General features: G+C 38.0%; 1 protein-coding gene across 1 annotated transcript in view; it reads right to left on the bottom strand.

Annotated features, from left to right (window-relative positions):
- Window positions 1–6,122: 6,122 nt before the first annotated feature.
- LOC140507387 (uncharacterized) overlaps window positions 6,123–15,742 on the bottom strand; it is a 54,206-nt gene continuing 44,586 nt past the window's right edge. Inside the window, exons 2-3 of the mRNA XM_072615488.1 lie at window positions 12,866–12,992; window positions 6,123–8,574 (exon numbers count right to left, since the gene is read on the bottom strand). Of these exons, the coding sequence (XP_072471589.1) occupies window positions 7,355–8,574; window positions 12,866–12,992 (1,347 nt within the window). The 3' untranslated portion in view covers window positions 6,123–7,354. The remainder of the gene's footprint in view (window positions 8,575–12,865; window positions 12,993–15,742) is intronic.

Below are 15,742 nucleotides of genomic sequence, written 5' to 3'. Positions count from 1 at the left end.
TCTTCTTACACCTTTCTCCCCCACATTTCCTCCTGCAGGTTTCACTCCCAAGACCTCCCAGCTCCCGGCATTCTCTCTGGCTGTCCCCCAAAGCCTGGGACACTCTCCCTCCTCTGCTCTGACCACTGACCTCCCTGGCTCCCTTTAAGTCCCACCTTAAAATCCCTCCATCTACAGGAACCTTCTCCAACCCTCTTCTTTCCAATGTTAGTTACGTCCTATTTATCCTCTAAATAGTTCACATTGTAACCATTTGCACGTGGTTTCTCCTCCTGCTAGTGAGCTGCCTGGGGGCAGGGACGGTCTTTTGCCTCTTTGTATCCCTGTGCTTAGCACTGTGCCTGGGACCTGGTTATCCTTCAGTCTCCTTTGACTCTCCCTTACCCTGGGTGGTGCAGCTACAAACAGTGCCCTGAGGGCTAAAAAGAATATTAAGAATGGCTTTTCCAGTACTTTGTGTAGCCCCTAGTTTATTCTGTAACCTGAAGGTGCCCTAAAGTCCTTCCCCCATTATGTTGAACCAGTATCAAAAGAATTGCTTTTAACTCCCTTATCCTGTGTCCCCTGCCTCCTTTGTTCTTTCACCTGTATCCTCCTGCCCTGTCCTTAAATCCTTAAACTGTAACACTTCTCCTTTATCCTCATCCTGGGTCATAAAATTTCCCTTGTTTCCCTTATCTTGCCTCTCCTATCCAGTCATCCATATTCCTCATCCTGTGCCTCAGTTTTAACATCCATAAAAATCTCTGGCGTTCCATCCCTTTCTGAAATTTCCATAAAAGCATAACCCCCCCCCCCCCCCAAATATCAGGGTCTCACTTACCTTTCTTGCTGGGAGACCCTTACTGCTTTTGCATGTAAAATAAAGCTCCCAATGGCTACAGAGGAGGTCTAAGTGAATTCTTTTACACCTAGACCCACTGTACCAACTCTACACCTTGTCAGGGGGACCACAGCAGCCAATATTGTACATGGGGTTTACCAGGCAGTTATTCTCCTGTGGTTTGCCATTTGGATTAAGGCCAACACACTTAACCGACCTGCCCAAGGTCACACAGCTATTATGGATGGGAAAGGAAAAAGATGTGCAAGGGCTTCTGAAAACAAGTTAGGGATTCTGTTGAGGTCTGAGGAACCATATGAGGTTTGGAGTGCTCAGGATCCCTACCAGCACTTGGTGTCCTGCCGACTGAATTCGACTCAAGACTTCTTCCAGCCAAAGTAAAACAAAGTTTATTAAAGAATCGCCATATTCGGTTGACTCTTAAGGAGCCTAAGCATTTGTGATGCTTTGGCTGACAAGCCTGGATTTAATCTGAGCACCTTCATGGAGGAGAGATGGAACTTATATACAGATAGTCCATGGGAAAGATGTAGAGGTGGTCTAGTAGTCTGGGAGGAGGATCTAAGGAGGATCTTCATGAGACTGGGGTAACTAGTAATGTAATCAAGGGTGGGAAACAGTTGGAGCCAATTGGGAGTATCAGGCAATGCAGGGCTTGGGTGGGAAGCAAGAGATAACAGACAATGGAAGGCCAGGCCAGGCCATGGGCAACAGGTTTGAGTATGAAAGGCCAGATTAAAGGGGGAAGATTCAAGGTGAGTTCAGGGAGGTTCCCAGAGTCTGAACCCCCTCAATCCAAGACAGAAATTATCAGTGAAGAAAAGCATGGTCTTCCTCTAATGATTGTTCATCCTAAGAATAAATACAGTGCCGTCAAGAATCATGACTCAGAACACCTAATGAAAAAGTTTTGTAAATTCTTGGGAATTTAAAAAATCAGGAAAAGTTTAATAAATACTTTAATTGCTCCAAAGTTCAATACCAGAAAAAAGGAAACTAAACTGAAATGCAAATTATAAATAGAAGATAAATCAGGAGTTTTAAATCAAAATGACAAATAAGTGAAATGAGATTTTTATCTACGTAAGAGACTTTAAATCAATACAATTTCTAAAAAAAGTCAATCATGTCATTCTGCTCAAAATGGAAAAAATGAAATGGAAGAGCACTGAATGCCAAGTGCATTGGCTGAATATCTGTTCTTCACGTATTAGGTGAATAAATAGATGAGCCCTCCCATGTATCCAAATATTTAGAGATGTCTCCCCTCTCTTGTATATCCATCAGTCTGCCTCCTGACCCCTGATGCTCAGTGTTCTCAGATTCTAGCAGCACGTTGAAATCATTGATTTTTCATTAATAGTGTCAGTATCTCTCTTATGCATTAGCTCAACCTCCAACCCCAGGTCATAAAATGTGACATTTTTGCTGAACAAAGATCCCTCCTTTCCCTACATAATTACTTTTGTATTTCTATCATTAAATAATACAGTGAAGGAATTTGCAAGCAATCATAAAGCAATGGTAGCAGCTGTTTTTAACCATAATACTTGTCAACCTGGAAGTTTGGTTAAAAATGGCAAACAGGCTAAATGTATATTGTTTATTCCCTTAAAGCTAGTGTTTACATGGCCATGGAGCCAGAAGGAAAACCTCTGACTGTCTGATGGAAGAATGACCAGGCTTAAATACACTTTACTATGAGAAAGGAATTTCCTTTCACTTTATATTATTTGCTGTTTCCATCTTTACCTAGATCCTGTACCTGGAATTTAGAATCTTTTCAAATATGAGGGTTCAACCATAAAATGAACTCATCTCCCCTTTAAAATTATTGGACAGTTTGATTGATATGGCACTAAGTAAGTAAATTAATTTAGGTGGAATTGTCATTTTTGTTATATTAGCTCAGCCTACCCATGAGCAACTGATGTTTTTCTACTTTCTTAGATCTGACTATATTTGTGCAAGAAGTGTTTTGTAATTGTGTTCATACAGTCCCTGGATTTATTTTGGCAGGTAGGCTCTCAAATATTTTATAATCTAGATTAAATGGGATTTCTCTTTATTTCTCTTGCTGTTGGGCTTTGTTAGTAATATATAGAAATGTAGAAGATTTGTGTGGGTTTATTTTGTTTTATGGGAGTTCATCCCATTCACATTCAGTTATGATTACAATTTGTCTTTCACTCCATTCCCTTTCCTACTCCTCCTCGTTTCTCCCTTTTCCCTTCCCCTTTCCCCTCCACAAGTTTTAATTGACCACTGCCTCCCTCAGTCTTCCCTCCCTTCTTTCAGCTCCCCTCCCTTTTAATTCCTTTTCCTTTACTACTTCATACCTCCCCTTTTGTCCTCCCCTCCCTTTTCTTTCCCCCTTCCCCTCCTACTGCCTATTGAACTAGTTGTATTTCTATATTAACTGAGTTTGCTGTTCCCTCCTTGAACCCAGTCAGATGAGAGTAACTTTCAAACAATGCTTATGTCCCTCCCCTCTTTCCCTCAACTGTAAGATATTTTGTGATCAGGTAGGATTTATCCCAGGAATGCAGGGCTGGTTCAATATTAAGAAAACTATTAGCATGATTGATCATATCAACAACAAAACTAACAGAAACCACATGATTATCTCAATAGATGCAGAAAAAGATTTTGACAAAATACAGTACCCATTCCTATTGGAAACAATGGAGAACATAGAATAAATGGAATCTTCCATAAAATAATAAGCAGTATCTACCTAAAACCTTCAGCAAGCATTACATGCAATGGAGATAAGCTAGATGAATTTCCAATAAGATCAGGGGTGAAACAAGGGTGTCCATTATCACCACTGTTATTCAATATGGTACTACAAATGTTAGCTACAGCAATAAGGGAAGAAAAAGAAATGGAAGGAATTAGAATAGGCAAAGAAGACACTAAGTTATCACTCTGCAGATGATATGATGATATACTTAGAGAATCACAGAGAATCAAATAAAAAACTACTTGAAATAATAAACAACTTTGGCAAAGTTGCAGGTTACAAAATAAACCCACACAAATCTTCTGCATTTCTATATATTACTAACAAAGCCCAACAGCAAGAGATAGAAAGAGAAATGGCCATTTAAAGATAGGGTAGACACTATAAAATATTTGGGAGTCTACCTGCCAAAACAAACCCAGGGACTATACAAACACAACTATAAAACACTTTTCACACAAATCAAGTCAGATCTAACTAAGTGGAAAAACATCAGTTGCTTGTAGGTGGGCTGAGCCAATATAATAAAAAAGACAATTCTACCTAAATTAATTTACTTATTCAGTACCATACCAAACTATCAGATATTTATTTTGTAGAGCTAGAAAAAATAGTATTAAAATTCATCCGCAACAACAAAAGTCTAGAATATCAAGGGAACTTATGAAAAGAAATGAAATGCTAGGGAAGGTGGTCTAGCTCTACCAGATCTCAAATTGTATTATAAAGTGGCAATTATCAAAACCACTTGATACTGGCTGAGAAACAGAAGGGTAGACCAATGGAATAGGTTAGGCACTCAAGACACAGTAATCCATGAATACATCAATTTGCTGTTTGATAAACCCAAGGATCCCAGCTTCTGGGACAAGAACTCACTGCTTGACAAAAATTGCTGGGAAAATTGGTTGAGTGTGGCAGAAACTAGGCATAGACCAACTCCTGACACTATACACAAGAATAAAGTCCAAATGGGTACATGGCCTAGGTATCAAGATTGTTACTATAAACAAATTAGTGGAGCAAGTGTATCTATCACAGTTATGGAGAAGGGAAGAACTTTTGACTAAAGAAGAGATAGAAGGCATTATGAACTGCAAAACAGATAATTTTGATTGCATTAAATTGAAAAGTTTTTGCACAAACAAATCCAAATGCAATCATAATTAGCAGGGAAGCAGAAAACTGGGAAAGAATTTTTGCAACATGTCTGTGATAAAGGCCTCATTTCTAAAATATATAGAGAACTGAGTCAAACGTACAAGAATACAAGTCATCCCCCAACTGATAAATGATCCAAAGATATGTATGAACAGTTTTCAGGGGAAGAAATTAAAGCTATCTAGAATCAAATGAAAAAATGTTCTAAATCACAATTAGAGAGATGCAAATCAAAAGAACTCTGGGATACCACATCATACCTATCAGATTGGCTAACATGACAAAACAGAAAGATAATAAATATTGCATATATGTGGGTGAGCTGGAACACTAATTTCTTTGTTGGTGGAGCTGTGAGCTCATCCAACCATTCTGGAAAGCAATTTGGAACTATGCCCAAAGGGTTACAAAAATGTGAATACCCTTTGACCCAGCTATACCACTTCCAGGACTGTATCCCCAAGAGATCATAAAAATGGGAAAGGTTCCACAGGTACAAAAATATTTATAGCAGCTCTCTTTGTGGTGACCAAAAACTGGAAATCAAGGGGATGCCCATCAATTGGAGAATGGTTGAATAAATTGTGGTACATGAATGTAATAGAATACTATTGTGCTCTAAGAAATGATGAACAGGAAGACTTCAGAGAGGTCTGGGAAGACTTATACGAACTGATGCTGGGTGAAAGGATCAGAACCAGGAGAACTTTGTACACAGAAACAACCATAGTGTGCAAAAAATTTTTTCTGGTAAATTTAGTACTTCATTGCAATGCAAGGACTTAAAAAATTTCCAATGGTCTTGGAAGGCAAAATGCCTTCCACATTCAGAGAAAGAACTATGGAATTCAATTTGGAAGAGTATAAAAGTCTTCAAAATTCAGAAGAAATAAAATGTTTGGGCCAAGGGAGGGAGGAAGAGGACAAGGGAGGGATCCATAGAGGGGAAGGGAACAGGTAAAAGGGGGATATAGAAGGATATTTAGATTTATGGGAGGACAGGGGAGGGATCCATGGAAGGGGTAGGCAAGTAACAGGAGTTCAAGTTAGAACAGTTAGTTCAAGTTAGTCAAGTTAGTGGGTAGAAGTACCGTAGAGGTGGCAGTAGGGATAGGAAGCAAAGATATGCACATATAAAAAAACAAAGATCAGGAGTAGAGTCTAAGTCTCTCTACATGTATATATGTGTGTATATATCTACAGCTATAAGCATATCTAAATTTGATTGTGGGCTCTTGGGAAGCTGGGGGGAACGGAAAAAGAACAAAATTTAAAAAGTGTACAGCAAAGAACAAAAGAACTCAAAAGGAAGCAAAGAAAAGATGGACAATTTTCAACACAAGGATTATTTATTTATCATACCAGCTTTCTTGAAATGAAAATTTTATACATAACTTCAATCATCTCTTATGTTCTGTTATGCACATGACATGTTTTCTTTTTCTTAACTTTGTGTTTAAGTTCCAATACTTAAGTTTATGATATGTTTTTGGTTATTTTTTTCAAGTCTGTATTTGTGTTCTGGCATTTCAGCTCCCCCCAAAATTTAATAAAATAAAAAAATGCAAAATAATTAACCAAATAAAGTAAGAGCTTTCCTGATGTCACAACAAATATTGTTCTGTTTAAAGTGAGAATGGTTCTCATAGTGTGAATCTACATAAGCGTGTATGTATATACATATATATTCCTTATTTTGCCTTCATTTTCATCCCCAAACTTTCCCTGTCCTCTGTAATTCAGCTAACAAGAACCAAGATCCATACCCACTCTGCTCCAGGACCTGGTTGATGAGTGTTATCTGTGCCCTAAGACCCCAATACCCAGTCAGTTTTAATGAAGAAACTAATGATAATGATAAGAAATTAACTGTAGGGAGAGAAGCAGAGAAAAATCCTCTGACGAGGTTTCTGTCTGTGAGGTTCCTTTGGCTCTCTTACTTAACCTCTGAAAAGATCTCCTCAGTCCTGCTGACAAGTGTTCAGAGATTCTGTGTGGTTACAGTTTAAGGAACTAGCACCTGTCCCAGTCAAAGTAAAGAAATTTATGCATTAAATTTTAAATAAGGAGTTTTATCTGCCATCATTTAGAAAATCATGAAATTTTATCTGTTAATAATTAGCAAATAGTGAAGTTACATTTTTGAACCAATTATTCACTGGATGTAAACTAGTGCTCACTGTATTTGTGTAAGCCTCCAGAATGTAGTATTCATGCTGATTGTCCACCTTACCCAACATTCCACCAGCTTGCCTCCCCAACATTTCCTGTGATAGTTGCTCCCTTCTACTTACTGGATTAAAGCTTTTTAACTCCGACTGGCAATCTGTCCTCTAAATCCCACCTACAAGTGGCCAGATGTACTGCCCCTTCCTCTGGCCTACCTATAGACAAGACCAAGGGGAAGGTTGAAAACCTATCAAATACTTATTTGGATATAATTGAGAACATATGTGCATGTGATGAATTTTGTCTCCAATGACTGTATTGAATGAATGGAAAGGTTAATGAATACTGCATAAAATTGAACCAATTCTGTTGAATATTATTGTCACATAAACACATTAAGCATACTCTGCCATAATATGTGATGAAGGAAGTTCCTAGGGTTTCTCCCCAGTATGAATTCTCTGATGTTTAGCAAGGTTGATGTTCCGTGTGAAAGCCTTTCCACATTGATTACATTCATAAGGCTTCTCTCCAGTGTGGATTCTCTGATGCGTAGTGAGATGACAGCGCATTGTGAAAGCATTTCCACACTGATTACATCTATAAGGCTTCTCTCCAGTATGGATTCTTTGATGGCCAGCAAGATTAGACCTCTGTGTAAAAGTTTTTGCACATAGATTACATTGGAAAGATTTCTCTCCAGTATGGATTCTCTGATGTGTAGTGAGTTGGGAGCTCACTCTGAAAGCCTTTCCACATTCATTACATGTATAAGGTTTCTCTCCAGTGTGGATTCTCTGATGTGCAGAAAAACTATAACTATGTGTGAAAGCCTTTCCACATTGATTACATCTATAAGGCTTCTCTCCAGTATAGATTCTGTAATGTGTGGCAAGACTGAAGCTCTGTGTGAAAGCCTTTCCACATTGATTACATATATAAGGTTTCTCTTTCTCTCCAGAATGGACTTTTTGATGTGTGGCAAGATGGCCCTTCTGTTTAAAAGTCTTTCCACACTGATTACATTCATAAGGCTTCTCTCCAGTGTGGATTCTTTGATGTGTAATAAGTAAGGAGTTCTGTGTGAAAGCTTTTCCACAATGGTTACATTGATAAGGATTCTCTCCACTGTGGATTCTCTGATGTGCAATAAGCAAGTACTTCTGTGTGAAAGCCTTTCCACACTGATTACATCTATAAGGTTTCTCTCCAGTGTGCAGTTTTTGATGTGTAGCAAGATGGCCCTTCTGTGTGAAAGTCTTTCCACATTGATTACATTCATAAGGCTTCTCTCCAGTGTGGATTCTCTGATGCGCAATAAGCAAGGAGTTATGTGTGAAAGCCCTTCCACTCTGATTACATCTATAAGGTTTCTCTACAGTGTGGATTTTTTGATGTGGAGCAAGATGGCCCTTCTGTGTGAAAATCTTTCCACACTGATTATATCCATAAGGTTTCACTCCAGTGTGGCTTCCCTTTCCATGGGACTGAAAAAGCTTTCCTTCTTCTGTAAGGCATTTGCTATAATCACTATCTGGAACACAGTGATTCCCTGAGGTCTTTTTCTTCCACTGATGTAGCATGGAAGACTGTCTCATCTTTTTTGCAATTTCAAATTCATAGTCACTCTTTGGATTTTTGCTACTTTGAGAATAAAGTCATGAATGTCACTTGAACTGAAGTCCCTGGGACCATCACTCATGAATCTTTGCTGGTCATGCTCTTCCAAAAAAATTCCCAGCTTTCTAGTTACTTTATTTGCTTCAAAACTGGTCTCCACAATCAAAAAAAACAAACATATAAACATGAAAAAGATACATACAAATAAATGTAACAGCAATGGTTACTGACAATGTTAATAGCTCATGACCCCATTCACTGACAGAAAGGCAACAGAACTTCATGGATATACTCTTGGAGCAAATGTTGGCATTACATGGAGTATGTTACTTTAAGGAAAAGAAACAGAAGATGTGAGAGTGCAAAGGTGATGTGCACCATCAATGCCTAAATATTCACATTCAACAAATGCAGCAGCCCCAAAGTAAGATCACTACCAGAAGATTTAATGGCAACAGCTAAAAGTGACTCTTTATGGGAGAACACTTTCTGGCTAAGTTGGAAGAGAAGGCTGAGACAAAACATAGTATGTAACATTCCAGCAGGAAAAGAGTGGCCAGCTTTCAGAGTTTTATCATATAATACCACATAAACTCATCTGGGCTCTCAGAACACAAGTAAAATCAAAATTGGTTTTGATGAAAACGATGAAGAAATTCAGAAGGTACTAAATAAAAAATGAGAACTTGATAGACCCACCAGTAGGTTATTTCATCCATCTCTAAGAAGGCTGTATTTAACTGCAGCAAAAGTTAAAGGGAAGCAAAGCTTTGAGAGATTCAGGATTCTTGGCTCAGTAAGAAGGTGGAAGGAATTTAGTTTTATGCTGATTGTAACAATCCCAAGCACTTGTATGATGCCCTGAAGGCAGTGTGAATTGTCCTTCATTCTCAAAGAGGACCATGGCATCAGGAAGATGATGCCATGACTTGTATTTGAATTGGAATTGAGTGAAGGAGAGCTGTGAAAACTCACCAATCTCACTTTCTCCTCCAGAGCCATTTGAGTCCAGTGGCCAGATGTAGATTAAGATAACTGTAGTAGGGACATCTTGTTTGTTTTTAAGCCAAGGTCTTTTCAGTTTCTCACTTTGACTGAGGAAATGAAGATTCAGTGATTAGGACTGTTTAATTAGTGAGTCAAGTGATGGTCCCTTCAATAAAAAAAAAAAAAATCAAACTTTGTTGGGAAGACCTTCAAGTCACTGGCCTGAGGAGAAACCATTGCTATTTACATTCACTCAGTCATCAGTCACCCCATCCCGTGCCCCCCCCCCCCAAAACAGAGTGCTGCTTGGACAGAGACTTCTTGTTGACCAATAAATGAGAGCCAGAGTGAATTTAAGGTTGAATGGTTATGGTTTGTCTTTTGTTCTGGAAGAGGACCCTGACATCAGGAAGATGATGCCAAGACTTGCAGCTGAACTGGATTTAAGAGCTGGAAGGATGTACCAGATCACCAGCCTAACATTCTCCTCCAGAGCCATCTGGGTCCAGGGTCCAGATAGACATCAGAAAAACTGAAGATAGCCAAGCACCCTAAAGACTATTTATGAGCCAAAGACCTATCCACCTATGGTACACCTCAACTACTCAGGGCTGATGGAACCACATGCATCAGTGACAAGGACACTTCTCAAATAGATGGTAACTCTATTTATTTGCTACTCTATCTAAACTGTACATCTACTCTGTTCCATTGATCTGCTTTTCTATTCCTAAGCCAGTACCAGAGAGGGTATTGATAATTACTGCCTTATACTACAGCTGAAGATCAGGTTCTGCCAAATTTCTTTCCTTCATATTATTTTTTCTTTATTTCCTTTCATATTCTTGACTCTTTGTTCTTCCAATGAGTTTTTTATTATTTTTTCTAACTCAGTAAAATTAATAAGTTTTTGGTGATTTCACTGGGATGGCATTGAAGGTATGAATTAGTTGAGACCAAGGTTTGGGAAACTAATCTTCTAGGTCCTTGGGGACTGTGTTTTGACTGCATCCAAATTTTATATTATAAATCCTTTTATTAAGCGGATTTCTTTTGGGAAGTTTGGATCAATGAAAGAGCTGCACTTGAGGGCTCTAGGGCCACAATGGGCCTCAAGATCAGATTCCCTAACTCCTGGTCCAAATTTATTTTAATTAAGGTACCTCTTATTTTATTTGGTGACATAAAGTAATGCTGATCCTTTACATGAGTTAACATCATATTCTGCCACTTTGCTAATGTAATTGTTTCAAATAATTTTTTAATTGAGTCTTTGGGATTTTCCATGGATTTTATCACATCATCTGCAAAGAGATAGTTTTATAATCTCATTGCCTAGTCTCATTCCTTCTATTTCTTTTTTTTTCTTATTGCTATTCTATGATTTTTACTACAATTGTTGACAACGGCCATCCTGGGAAAGCTGCTAACTTCTCCAAATTATAAGTAACTCTTGCTGACAGTTGTAGGTATGTGGGGGTTTTTTAATCAGTGTAAAGAAAAATCCATTTCCCCTATAGTTTCAAGTTTGGCTAATAGAAATGTATATTCTCTTTGATCAAAAGCTTATCTTCAGCTATTGATATATTCATATGATTTTTGTTATTAATGTAACAGATCATGTATTCCTTGGGTAAAACCATTCCTGCCTTCCTGGTATAAATCCCAGTTGGTCACAATGTAAAATCTCTGCATTTGGCATCCACAGACATTAATGAAATTGTTATACAATGTTTTTTTTTATTTTTCCAGACCTGACTACTAATATCATATTTGTTTCTTAAAAGGAGTTTGGTAGTTCCCTTTCTTCCCCTATTTTTCTAAATCATTTATTAAATACCTGAATTACCTGACTTCTAAAGGTTTGCTTGGATAGAATTCCCTTGAAAATCCTTCTGGTCAGTTGCTTAAACCTTAGGAAGCTCATTTGTAGCCAGTTCAATTTCTTTTTCTAAAACAAGATAATTTAGGTACTTTTTTTCCTGTTAATTTCATGGGAATAAAGTAGCAGCATAAGTAGCCACCCCCTCTCATCTGCTCCTTCTATTTTACTTCTTCCTTGCAGGATGTGTTACTGTGTAATAACTTCTCCATTGTACCTGTACCTAGCCAACATTATTTTTTTGGAATCAACCCATCATACTCAACCCACATTAAACTTTTCTTTTAAACTACCCAAGAAATGATGGCATTATTAAAGGTACTCATAACATTTTCACACATAAAAAGTAAACAGTTTGACCTTGTTGAGTACCTTATAATGGATGTTTAATGTTCATCTTATGTTTCTCCTGGACCTTCCATGTTCAATTTTCCATTGAGTTGTGCTCTTTTACTCATAAATACCTGAATGTCTTTAACTTCATTAAATATCCTTTTTTTTTAATTCAGGATTATACTCAGCTTTGCTGAGTGATTTTTAGTTACAACCCCAGCTCCCTTTACCTGTGAAATATAATATGATTAGCCCTATGGTCTTTTAATGTAGAAACTTCTATTCTTATGTTATCTTGATTTTAGCTCCACAGTATTCACATTGTGATTTTCTTGCTGTGTCTAGTATTTTCTATTTAACTTGGGAGCTTTAAAACTTGGCCATAATGTGCCTGTAAGTTTTCATTTTGTTATCTCTTTCAGGAGGTGAATAGTGAGTTTTTTCCTATTTTTATTTTACTTCTTTGTTCTAGAATGAGGTCAATTTTCCTTCATAATGTCTTGAAATATTGTACCTAGACTCTTTAATCATACCATTCAGGTAGTGTAAAAATTCTTATATTATATTTCCTTGAAGTATTCTCTACAGCTTTTGTTTTTCAAATGAGATATTTCATATTCCCTTCTACTTTTTACATTGTTTTGATTTTGAGTATTTCTGGGTATTTTATAATATCAATAGATATTATACCCAATTCTAGTTTTTAAGTTATTCTTTCTCAAGATTTTGGATCTGTCTTTTTAACTGGTTTTTTCAAAATTTTGTTGATTTTCTAGACTGTCTAGCTTTTCCCTTAATTTGTCCTCAGGCCCTCATTAGATTTTTGAAGTCCTTTTAAAGTTCTTCCAAGAACGCTTTTTGGCCTTGTGACCATTTGAAATTTCTCTATTAAGTAGGAGTTTTGTTTTTAAAATTTCACTTTCTTCCAGTGAGAATGAATCCAGATCTGATGGTAAGTCATTTAACTTGGAAATGCTGAAAGTGGATAGAGAACTGGTGTACACAGTTGACTGTGCACTCAAGGCAGCATCTGAGGCTGAGATATAAGAGTATGAATCCATTCTCTGCCATTTGTGCTCAATTTGTCCTGACAACACAAAGAAATGAAAAGTAATGTCCTTACCCAGGGAAAGCAGATTCTGGATATTCTCCAGCATGACCTCCTTGTACAGCTCTTTCTGAGAATGGTCCAAGAGGCACCACTCCTTCTCAGTGAAGACCACAATCACATCCTTCAATGTCACCAGCTCCTAAATCATCAGAAATCACATGATTTAGAACCCAAAGAGACTTCACAATTCATCTAGTAAAAGCCTTTTCAACTTAGAAGAGGAAACTGCAGCCCAGAGAAGGACTCTGCCTACAACCCATGTAACCTTTATGACTATCAGAGGCAATAGTTGAAACCAATTGAATATTAAGAAAAGCATTTTCTATTTGAAATGAGAATCCTGATGGAATCATGAAAGCTGGAAAATGTCTTGCTATACAATGCTTAGCCCAATGGAATTAGGAAAAAGGCAAGTACTCCATCAGTGAGGTATAAGACTATGTGGAGGAGGTCTGAGCCAAATAGTTGAGTTAAAGCAGGAATTCACCTGAGCTGTCCCCCAAATCCTTCAAAATAACTCTAAAAAGTGATTCTAGGAGGGCGGAGCCAAGATAGGGGAGTAGAAGGACAGATCTGTAGAAGCTCATAGACCATAGCCCATAAAATACCAGTAAAAAATGACTCTGAACAAATTCTAGAGCAGAAGCCACAAAACACAGCAAAAGTGATTTCCAGCCCAAGGCAGCCTCCAACGCTGACAGGAAAGGTCTATTGCACTGAGTGAGGACTTGAGGGCAGTCAGGTCTTAGCTAAGCAGCAGGGACAGAACCAGAGCAGGCCTCAGGGCACACAGAATCCACAGCTGCAGCTGCAGTTCCCTGATCCCTCAATCCACAGATGCCAAAGACAGCTTCAAAGGTCAGTGATAAAGTTCTTTCACCTGGGGGAGAACAGAATGCGATCTGGCCCCACTCAAAGCAGGAAGCCTCGGCTTAAAAACCGTGGGGGAATTGAGCCACTGATCTGGATCTCAGCCCTGAGTGGCGGCCCTGGGGTGAGGAGCACTGGCTGGAGTAGTAGAGCTAATGGAAGCTCTACAGAAGGAATTCCACTCAGATTCTGGGCAGAAAAGCTTGCAGTATCTCCCAGACCAGAGAACAGGCCAGGAGAGGAGTAAACTCCTCCCATTTGGTTGTGCCACCTTGGACGAAGTGAGAACTTACAGGTCCCCTGAGTAGACTCTCCTCTTGACAAAGAACTCAAAAGTCAAGTAACAGGCTGGGAAAATGTCCAAAAAAGGGGAAAAAAATAAGACTATAGAAGGTACTTTCTTGGTGAACAGGTATTTTCTTCCATCCTTTCAGATGAGGAAGAACAATACATATCATCAGAGGAAGACATAAAAGTCAAGGTTTCTGCATTCAAAATCTCCAAAATGAATATGCAATGATCTCAGGTCATGGAAGACCTCAAAAAGGATTTTGAAAATCAAGTAAGATAGGTGGAGGAAAAATTGGGAAGAGAAATAAGAGCAATGCAAGAAAATTATGAAAAGCAACTCAATAGCTTGCTAAAGGAGACTCAAAAAAATGCTGAAGAAAATAATACCTTTAAAAATAGGCTAACTCAATTGGCAAGAGGTTCAAAAAGCCACCAAGGAGAATGCTTTAAAAATTAGCCAAATGGAAAAGGAGGTTCAAAAGCTCACTAAAAATTACAATGGAGCAGATGGAAGCTAATGACTTTATGAGAAACCAAGAAATTACAAAACAAAACCAAAAGAATGAAAAAATAGAAGATAATGTGAAATATCTCATTGGAAAAACAACTGACCTGGAAAATAGATCCAGGAGATGCAATTTAAAAATTATGCCATTACCTGAAAGCCATGATCAAAAAAAAGAGCCTTAGATATCATCTTACATGAAATTATGAAGGAAAACTGCCTTGATGTTCTAGAACCAGAGGGTAAAATAAATACTGGAAGAAGCCCCGATCACCTCCTGAAAGAGATCCGAAAAGAGATACTTCTAGGAATATTGTAGCCAGAGTTCCCAGGTCAAGGAGAAAATATTTCAAGCAGCTAGAAAGAAACAATTCAAGTATTGTGGAAATACAATCAGGATAACACAAGGTCTGGCAGCTTCTACATTAAGGGATCGAAGGGCATGGAATAGGATATTCCAGAAGTCAAAGGAACTAGGACTAACACCAAGAATCACCTACCCAGCAAAACTGAGTACAATATTTCAGGAGAAAAAGTGGTCATTCTATAGAATAGAGGACTTTCAAGCATTCTTGATGAAAAGACCAGAACTGAATAGAAAATTTGACTTTCAAAGACAAGAATCAAGAGAAGCATGAAAAGGTAAACAGGAAAGAGAAATAAGGGATTTACTAAAGTTGAACTGCTTACATTCCTACATGGAAAGATAGTATTTGTAACTCTTGAAACTTTTCTCAGTATTTGGGTAGTTGGAGGGATCATATACATTAAAGACAGAGAGCACAAGGTGAGCTGAATAGGAAGGGATGATATCTAAAAAAATAAAATTAAGGGGTGAGAAAGGAATATATTGGGAGGAGAAAGGGAGAAATGGAATGGGGCAAATTATCTCATGAAAGAGATAAGATAAAGCTTTTTCAATGGAGGGGAAAAGCGGGAAGGTGAAAGATAAAAAGTGAAGCTTACTCTCATCACATTTGGCTAAAGGAGGGAATAACATGTAGACTCAATTTGGTATGAAAATCTATTTTACACTAGAGTAAAGTTGGATAGAAAGGGATAAGTGGGGTGGGGGGAATGATAAAATAAGGGCAAATGGCATTAGAAGTAAACACTTTTAGGGAAGGGCAACATCAAAGGAGCATAGAGTAAATGGGGGCAGGATAGGATGGAGGGAAATATAGTTAGTCTTGAACAACCTATTATGGAAGTCTTCTGCAAAA

This window comes from Notamacropus eugenii, chromosome 5 (assembly GCF_028372415.1).
Source record: "Notamacropus eugenii isolate mMacEug1 chromosome 5, mMacEug1.pri_v2, whole genome shotgun sequence".
In the NCBI taxonomy this organism is placed as follows: Eukaryota; Metazoa; Chordata; class Mammalia; order Diprotodontia; family Macropodidae; genus Notamacropus; species Notamacropus eugenii.
This window is presented reverse-complemented; position numbering and strand designations above follow the sequence as displayed.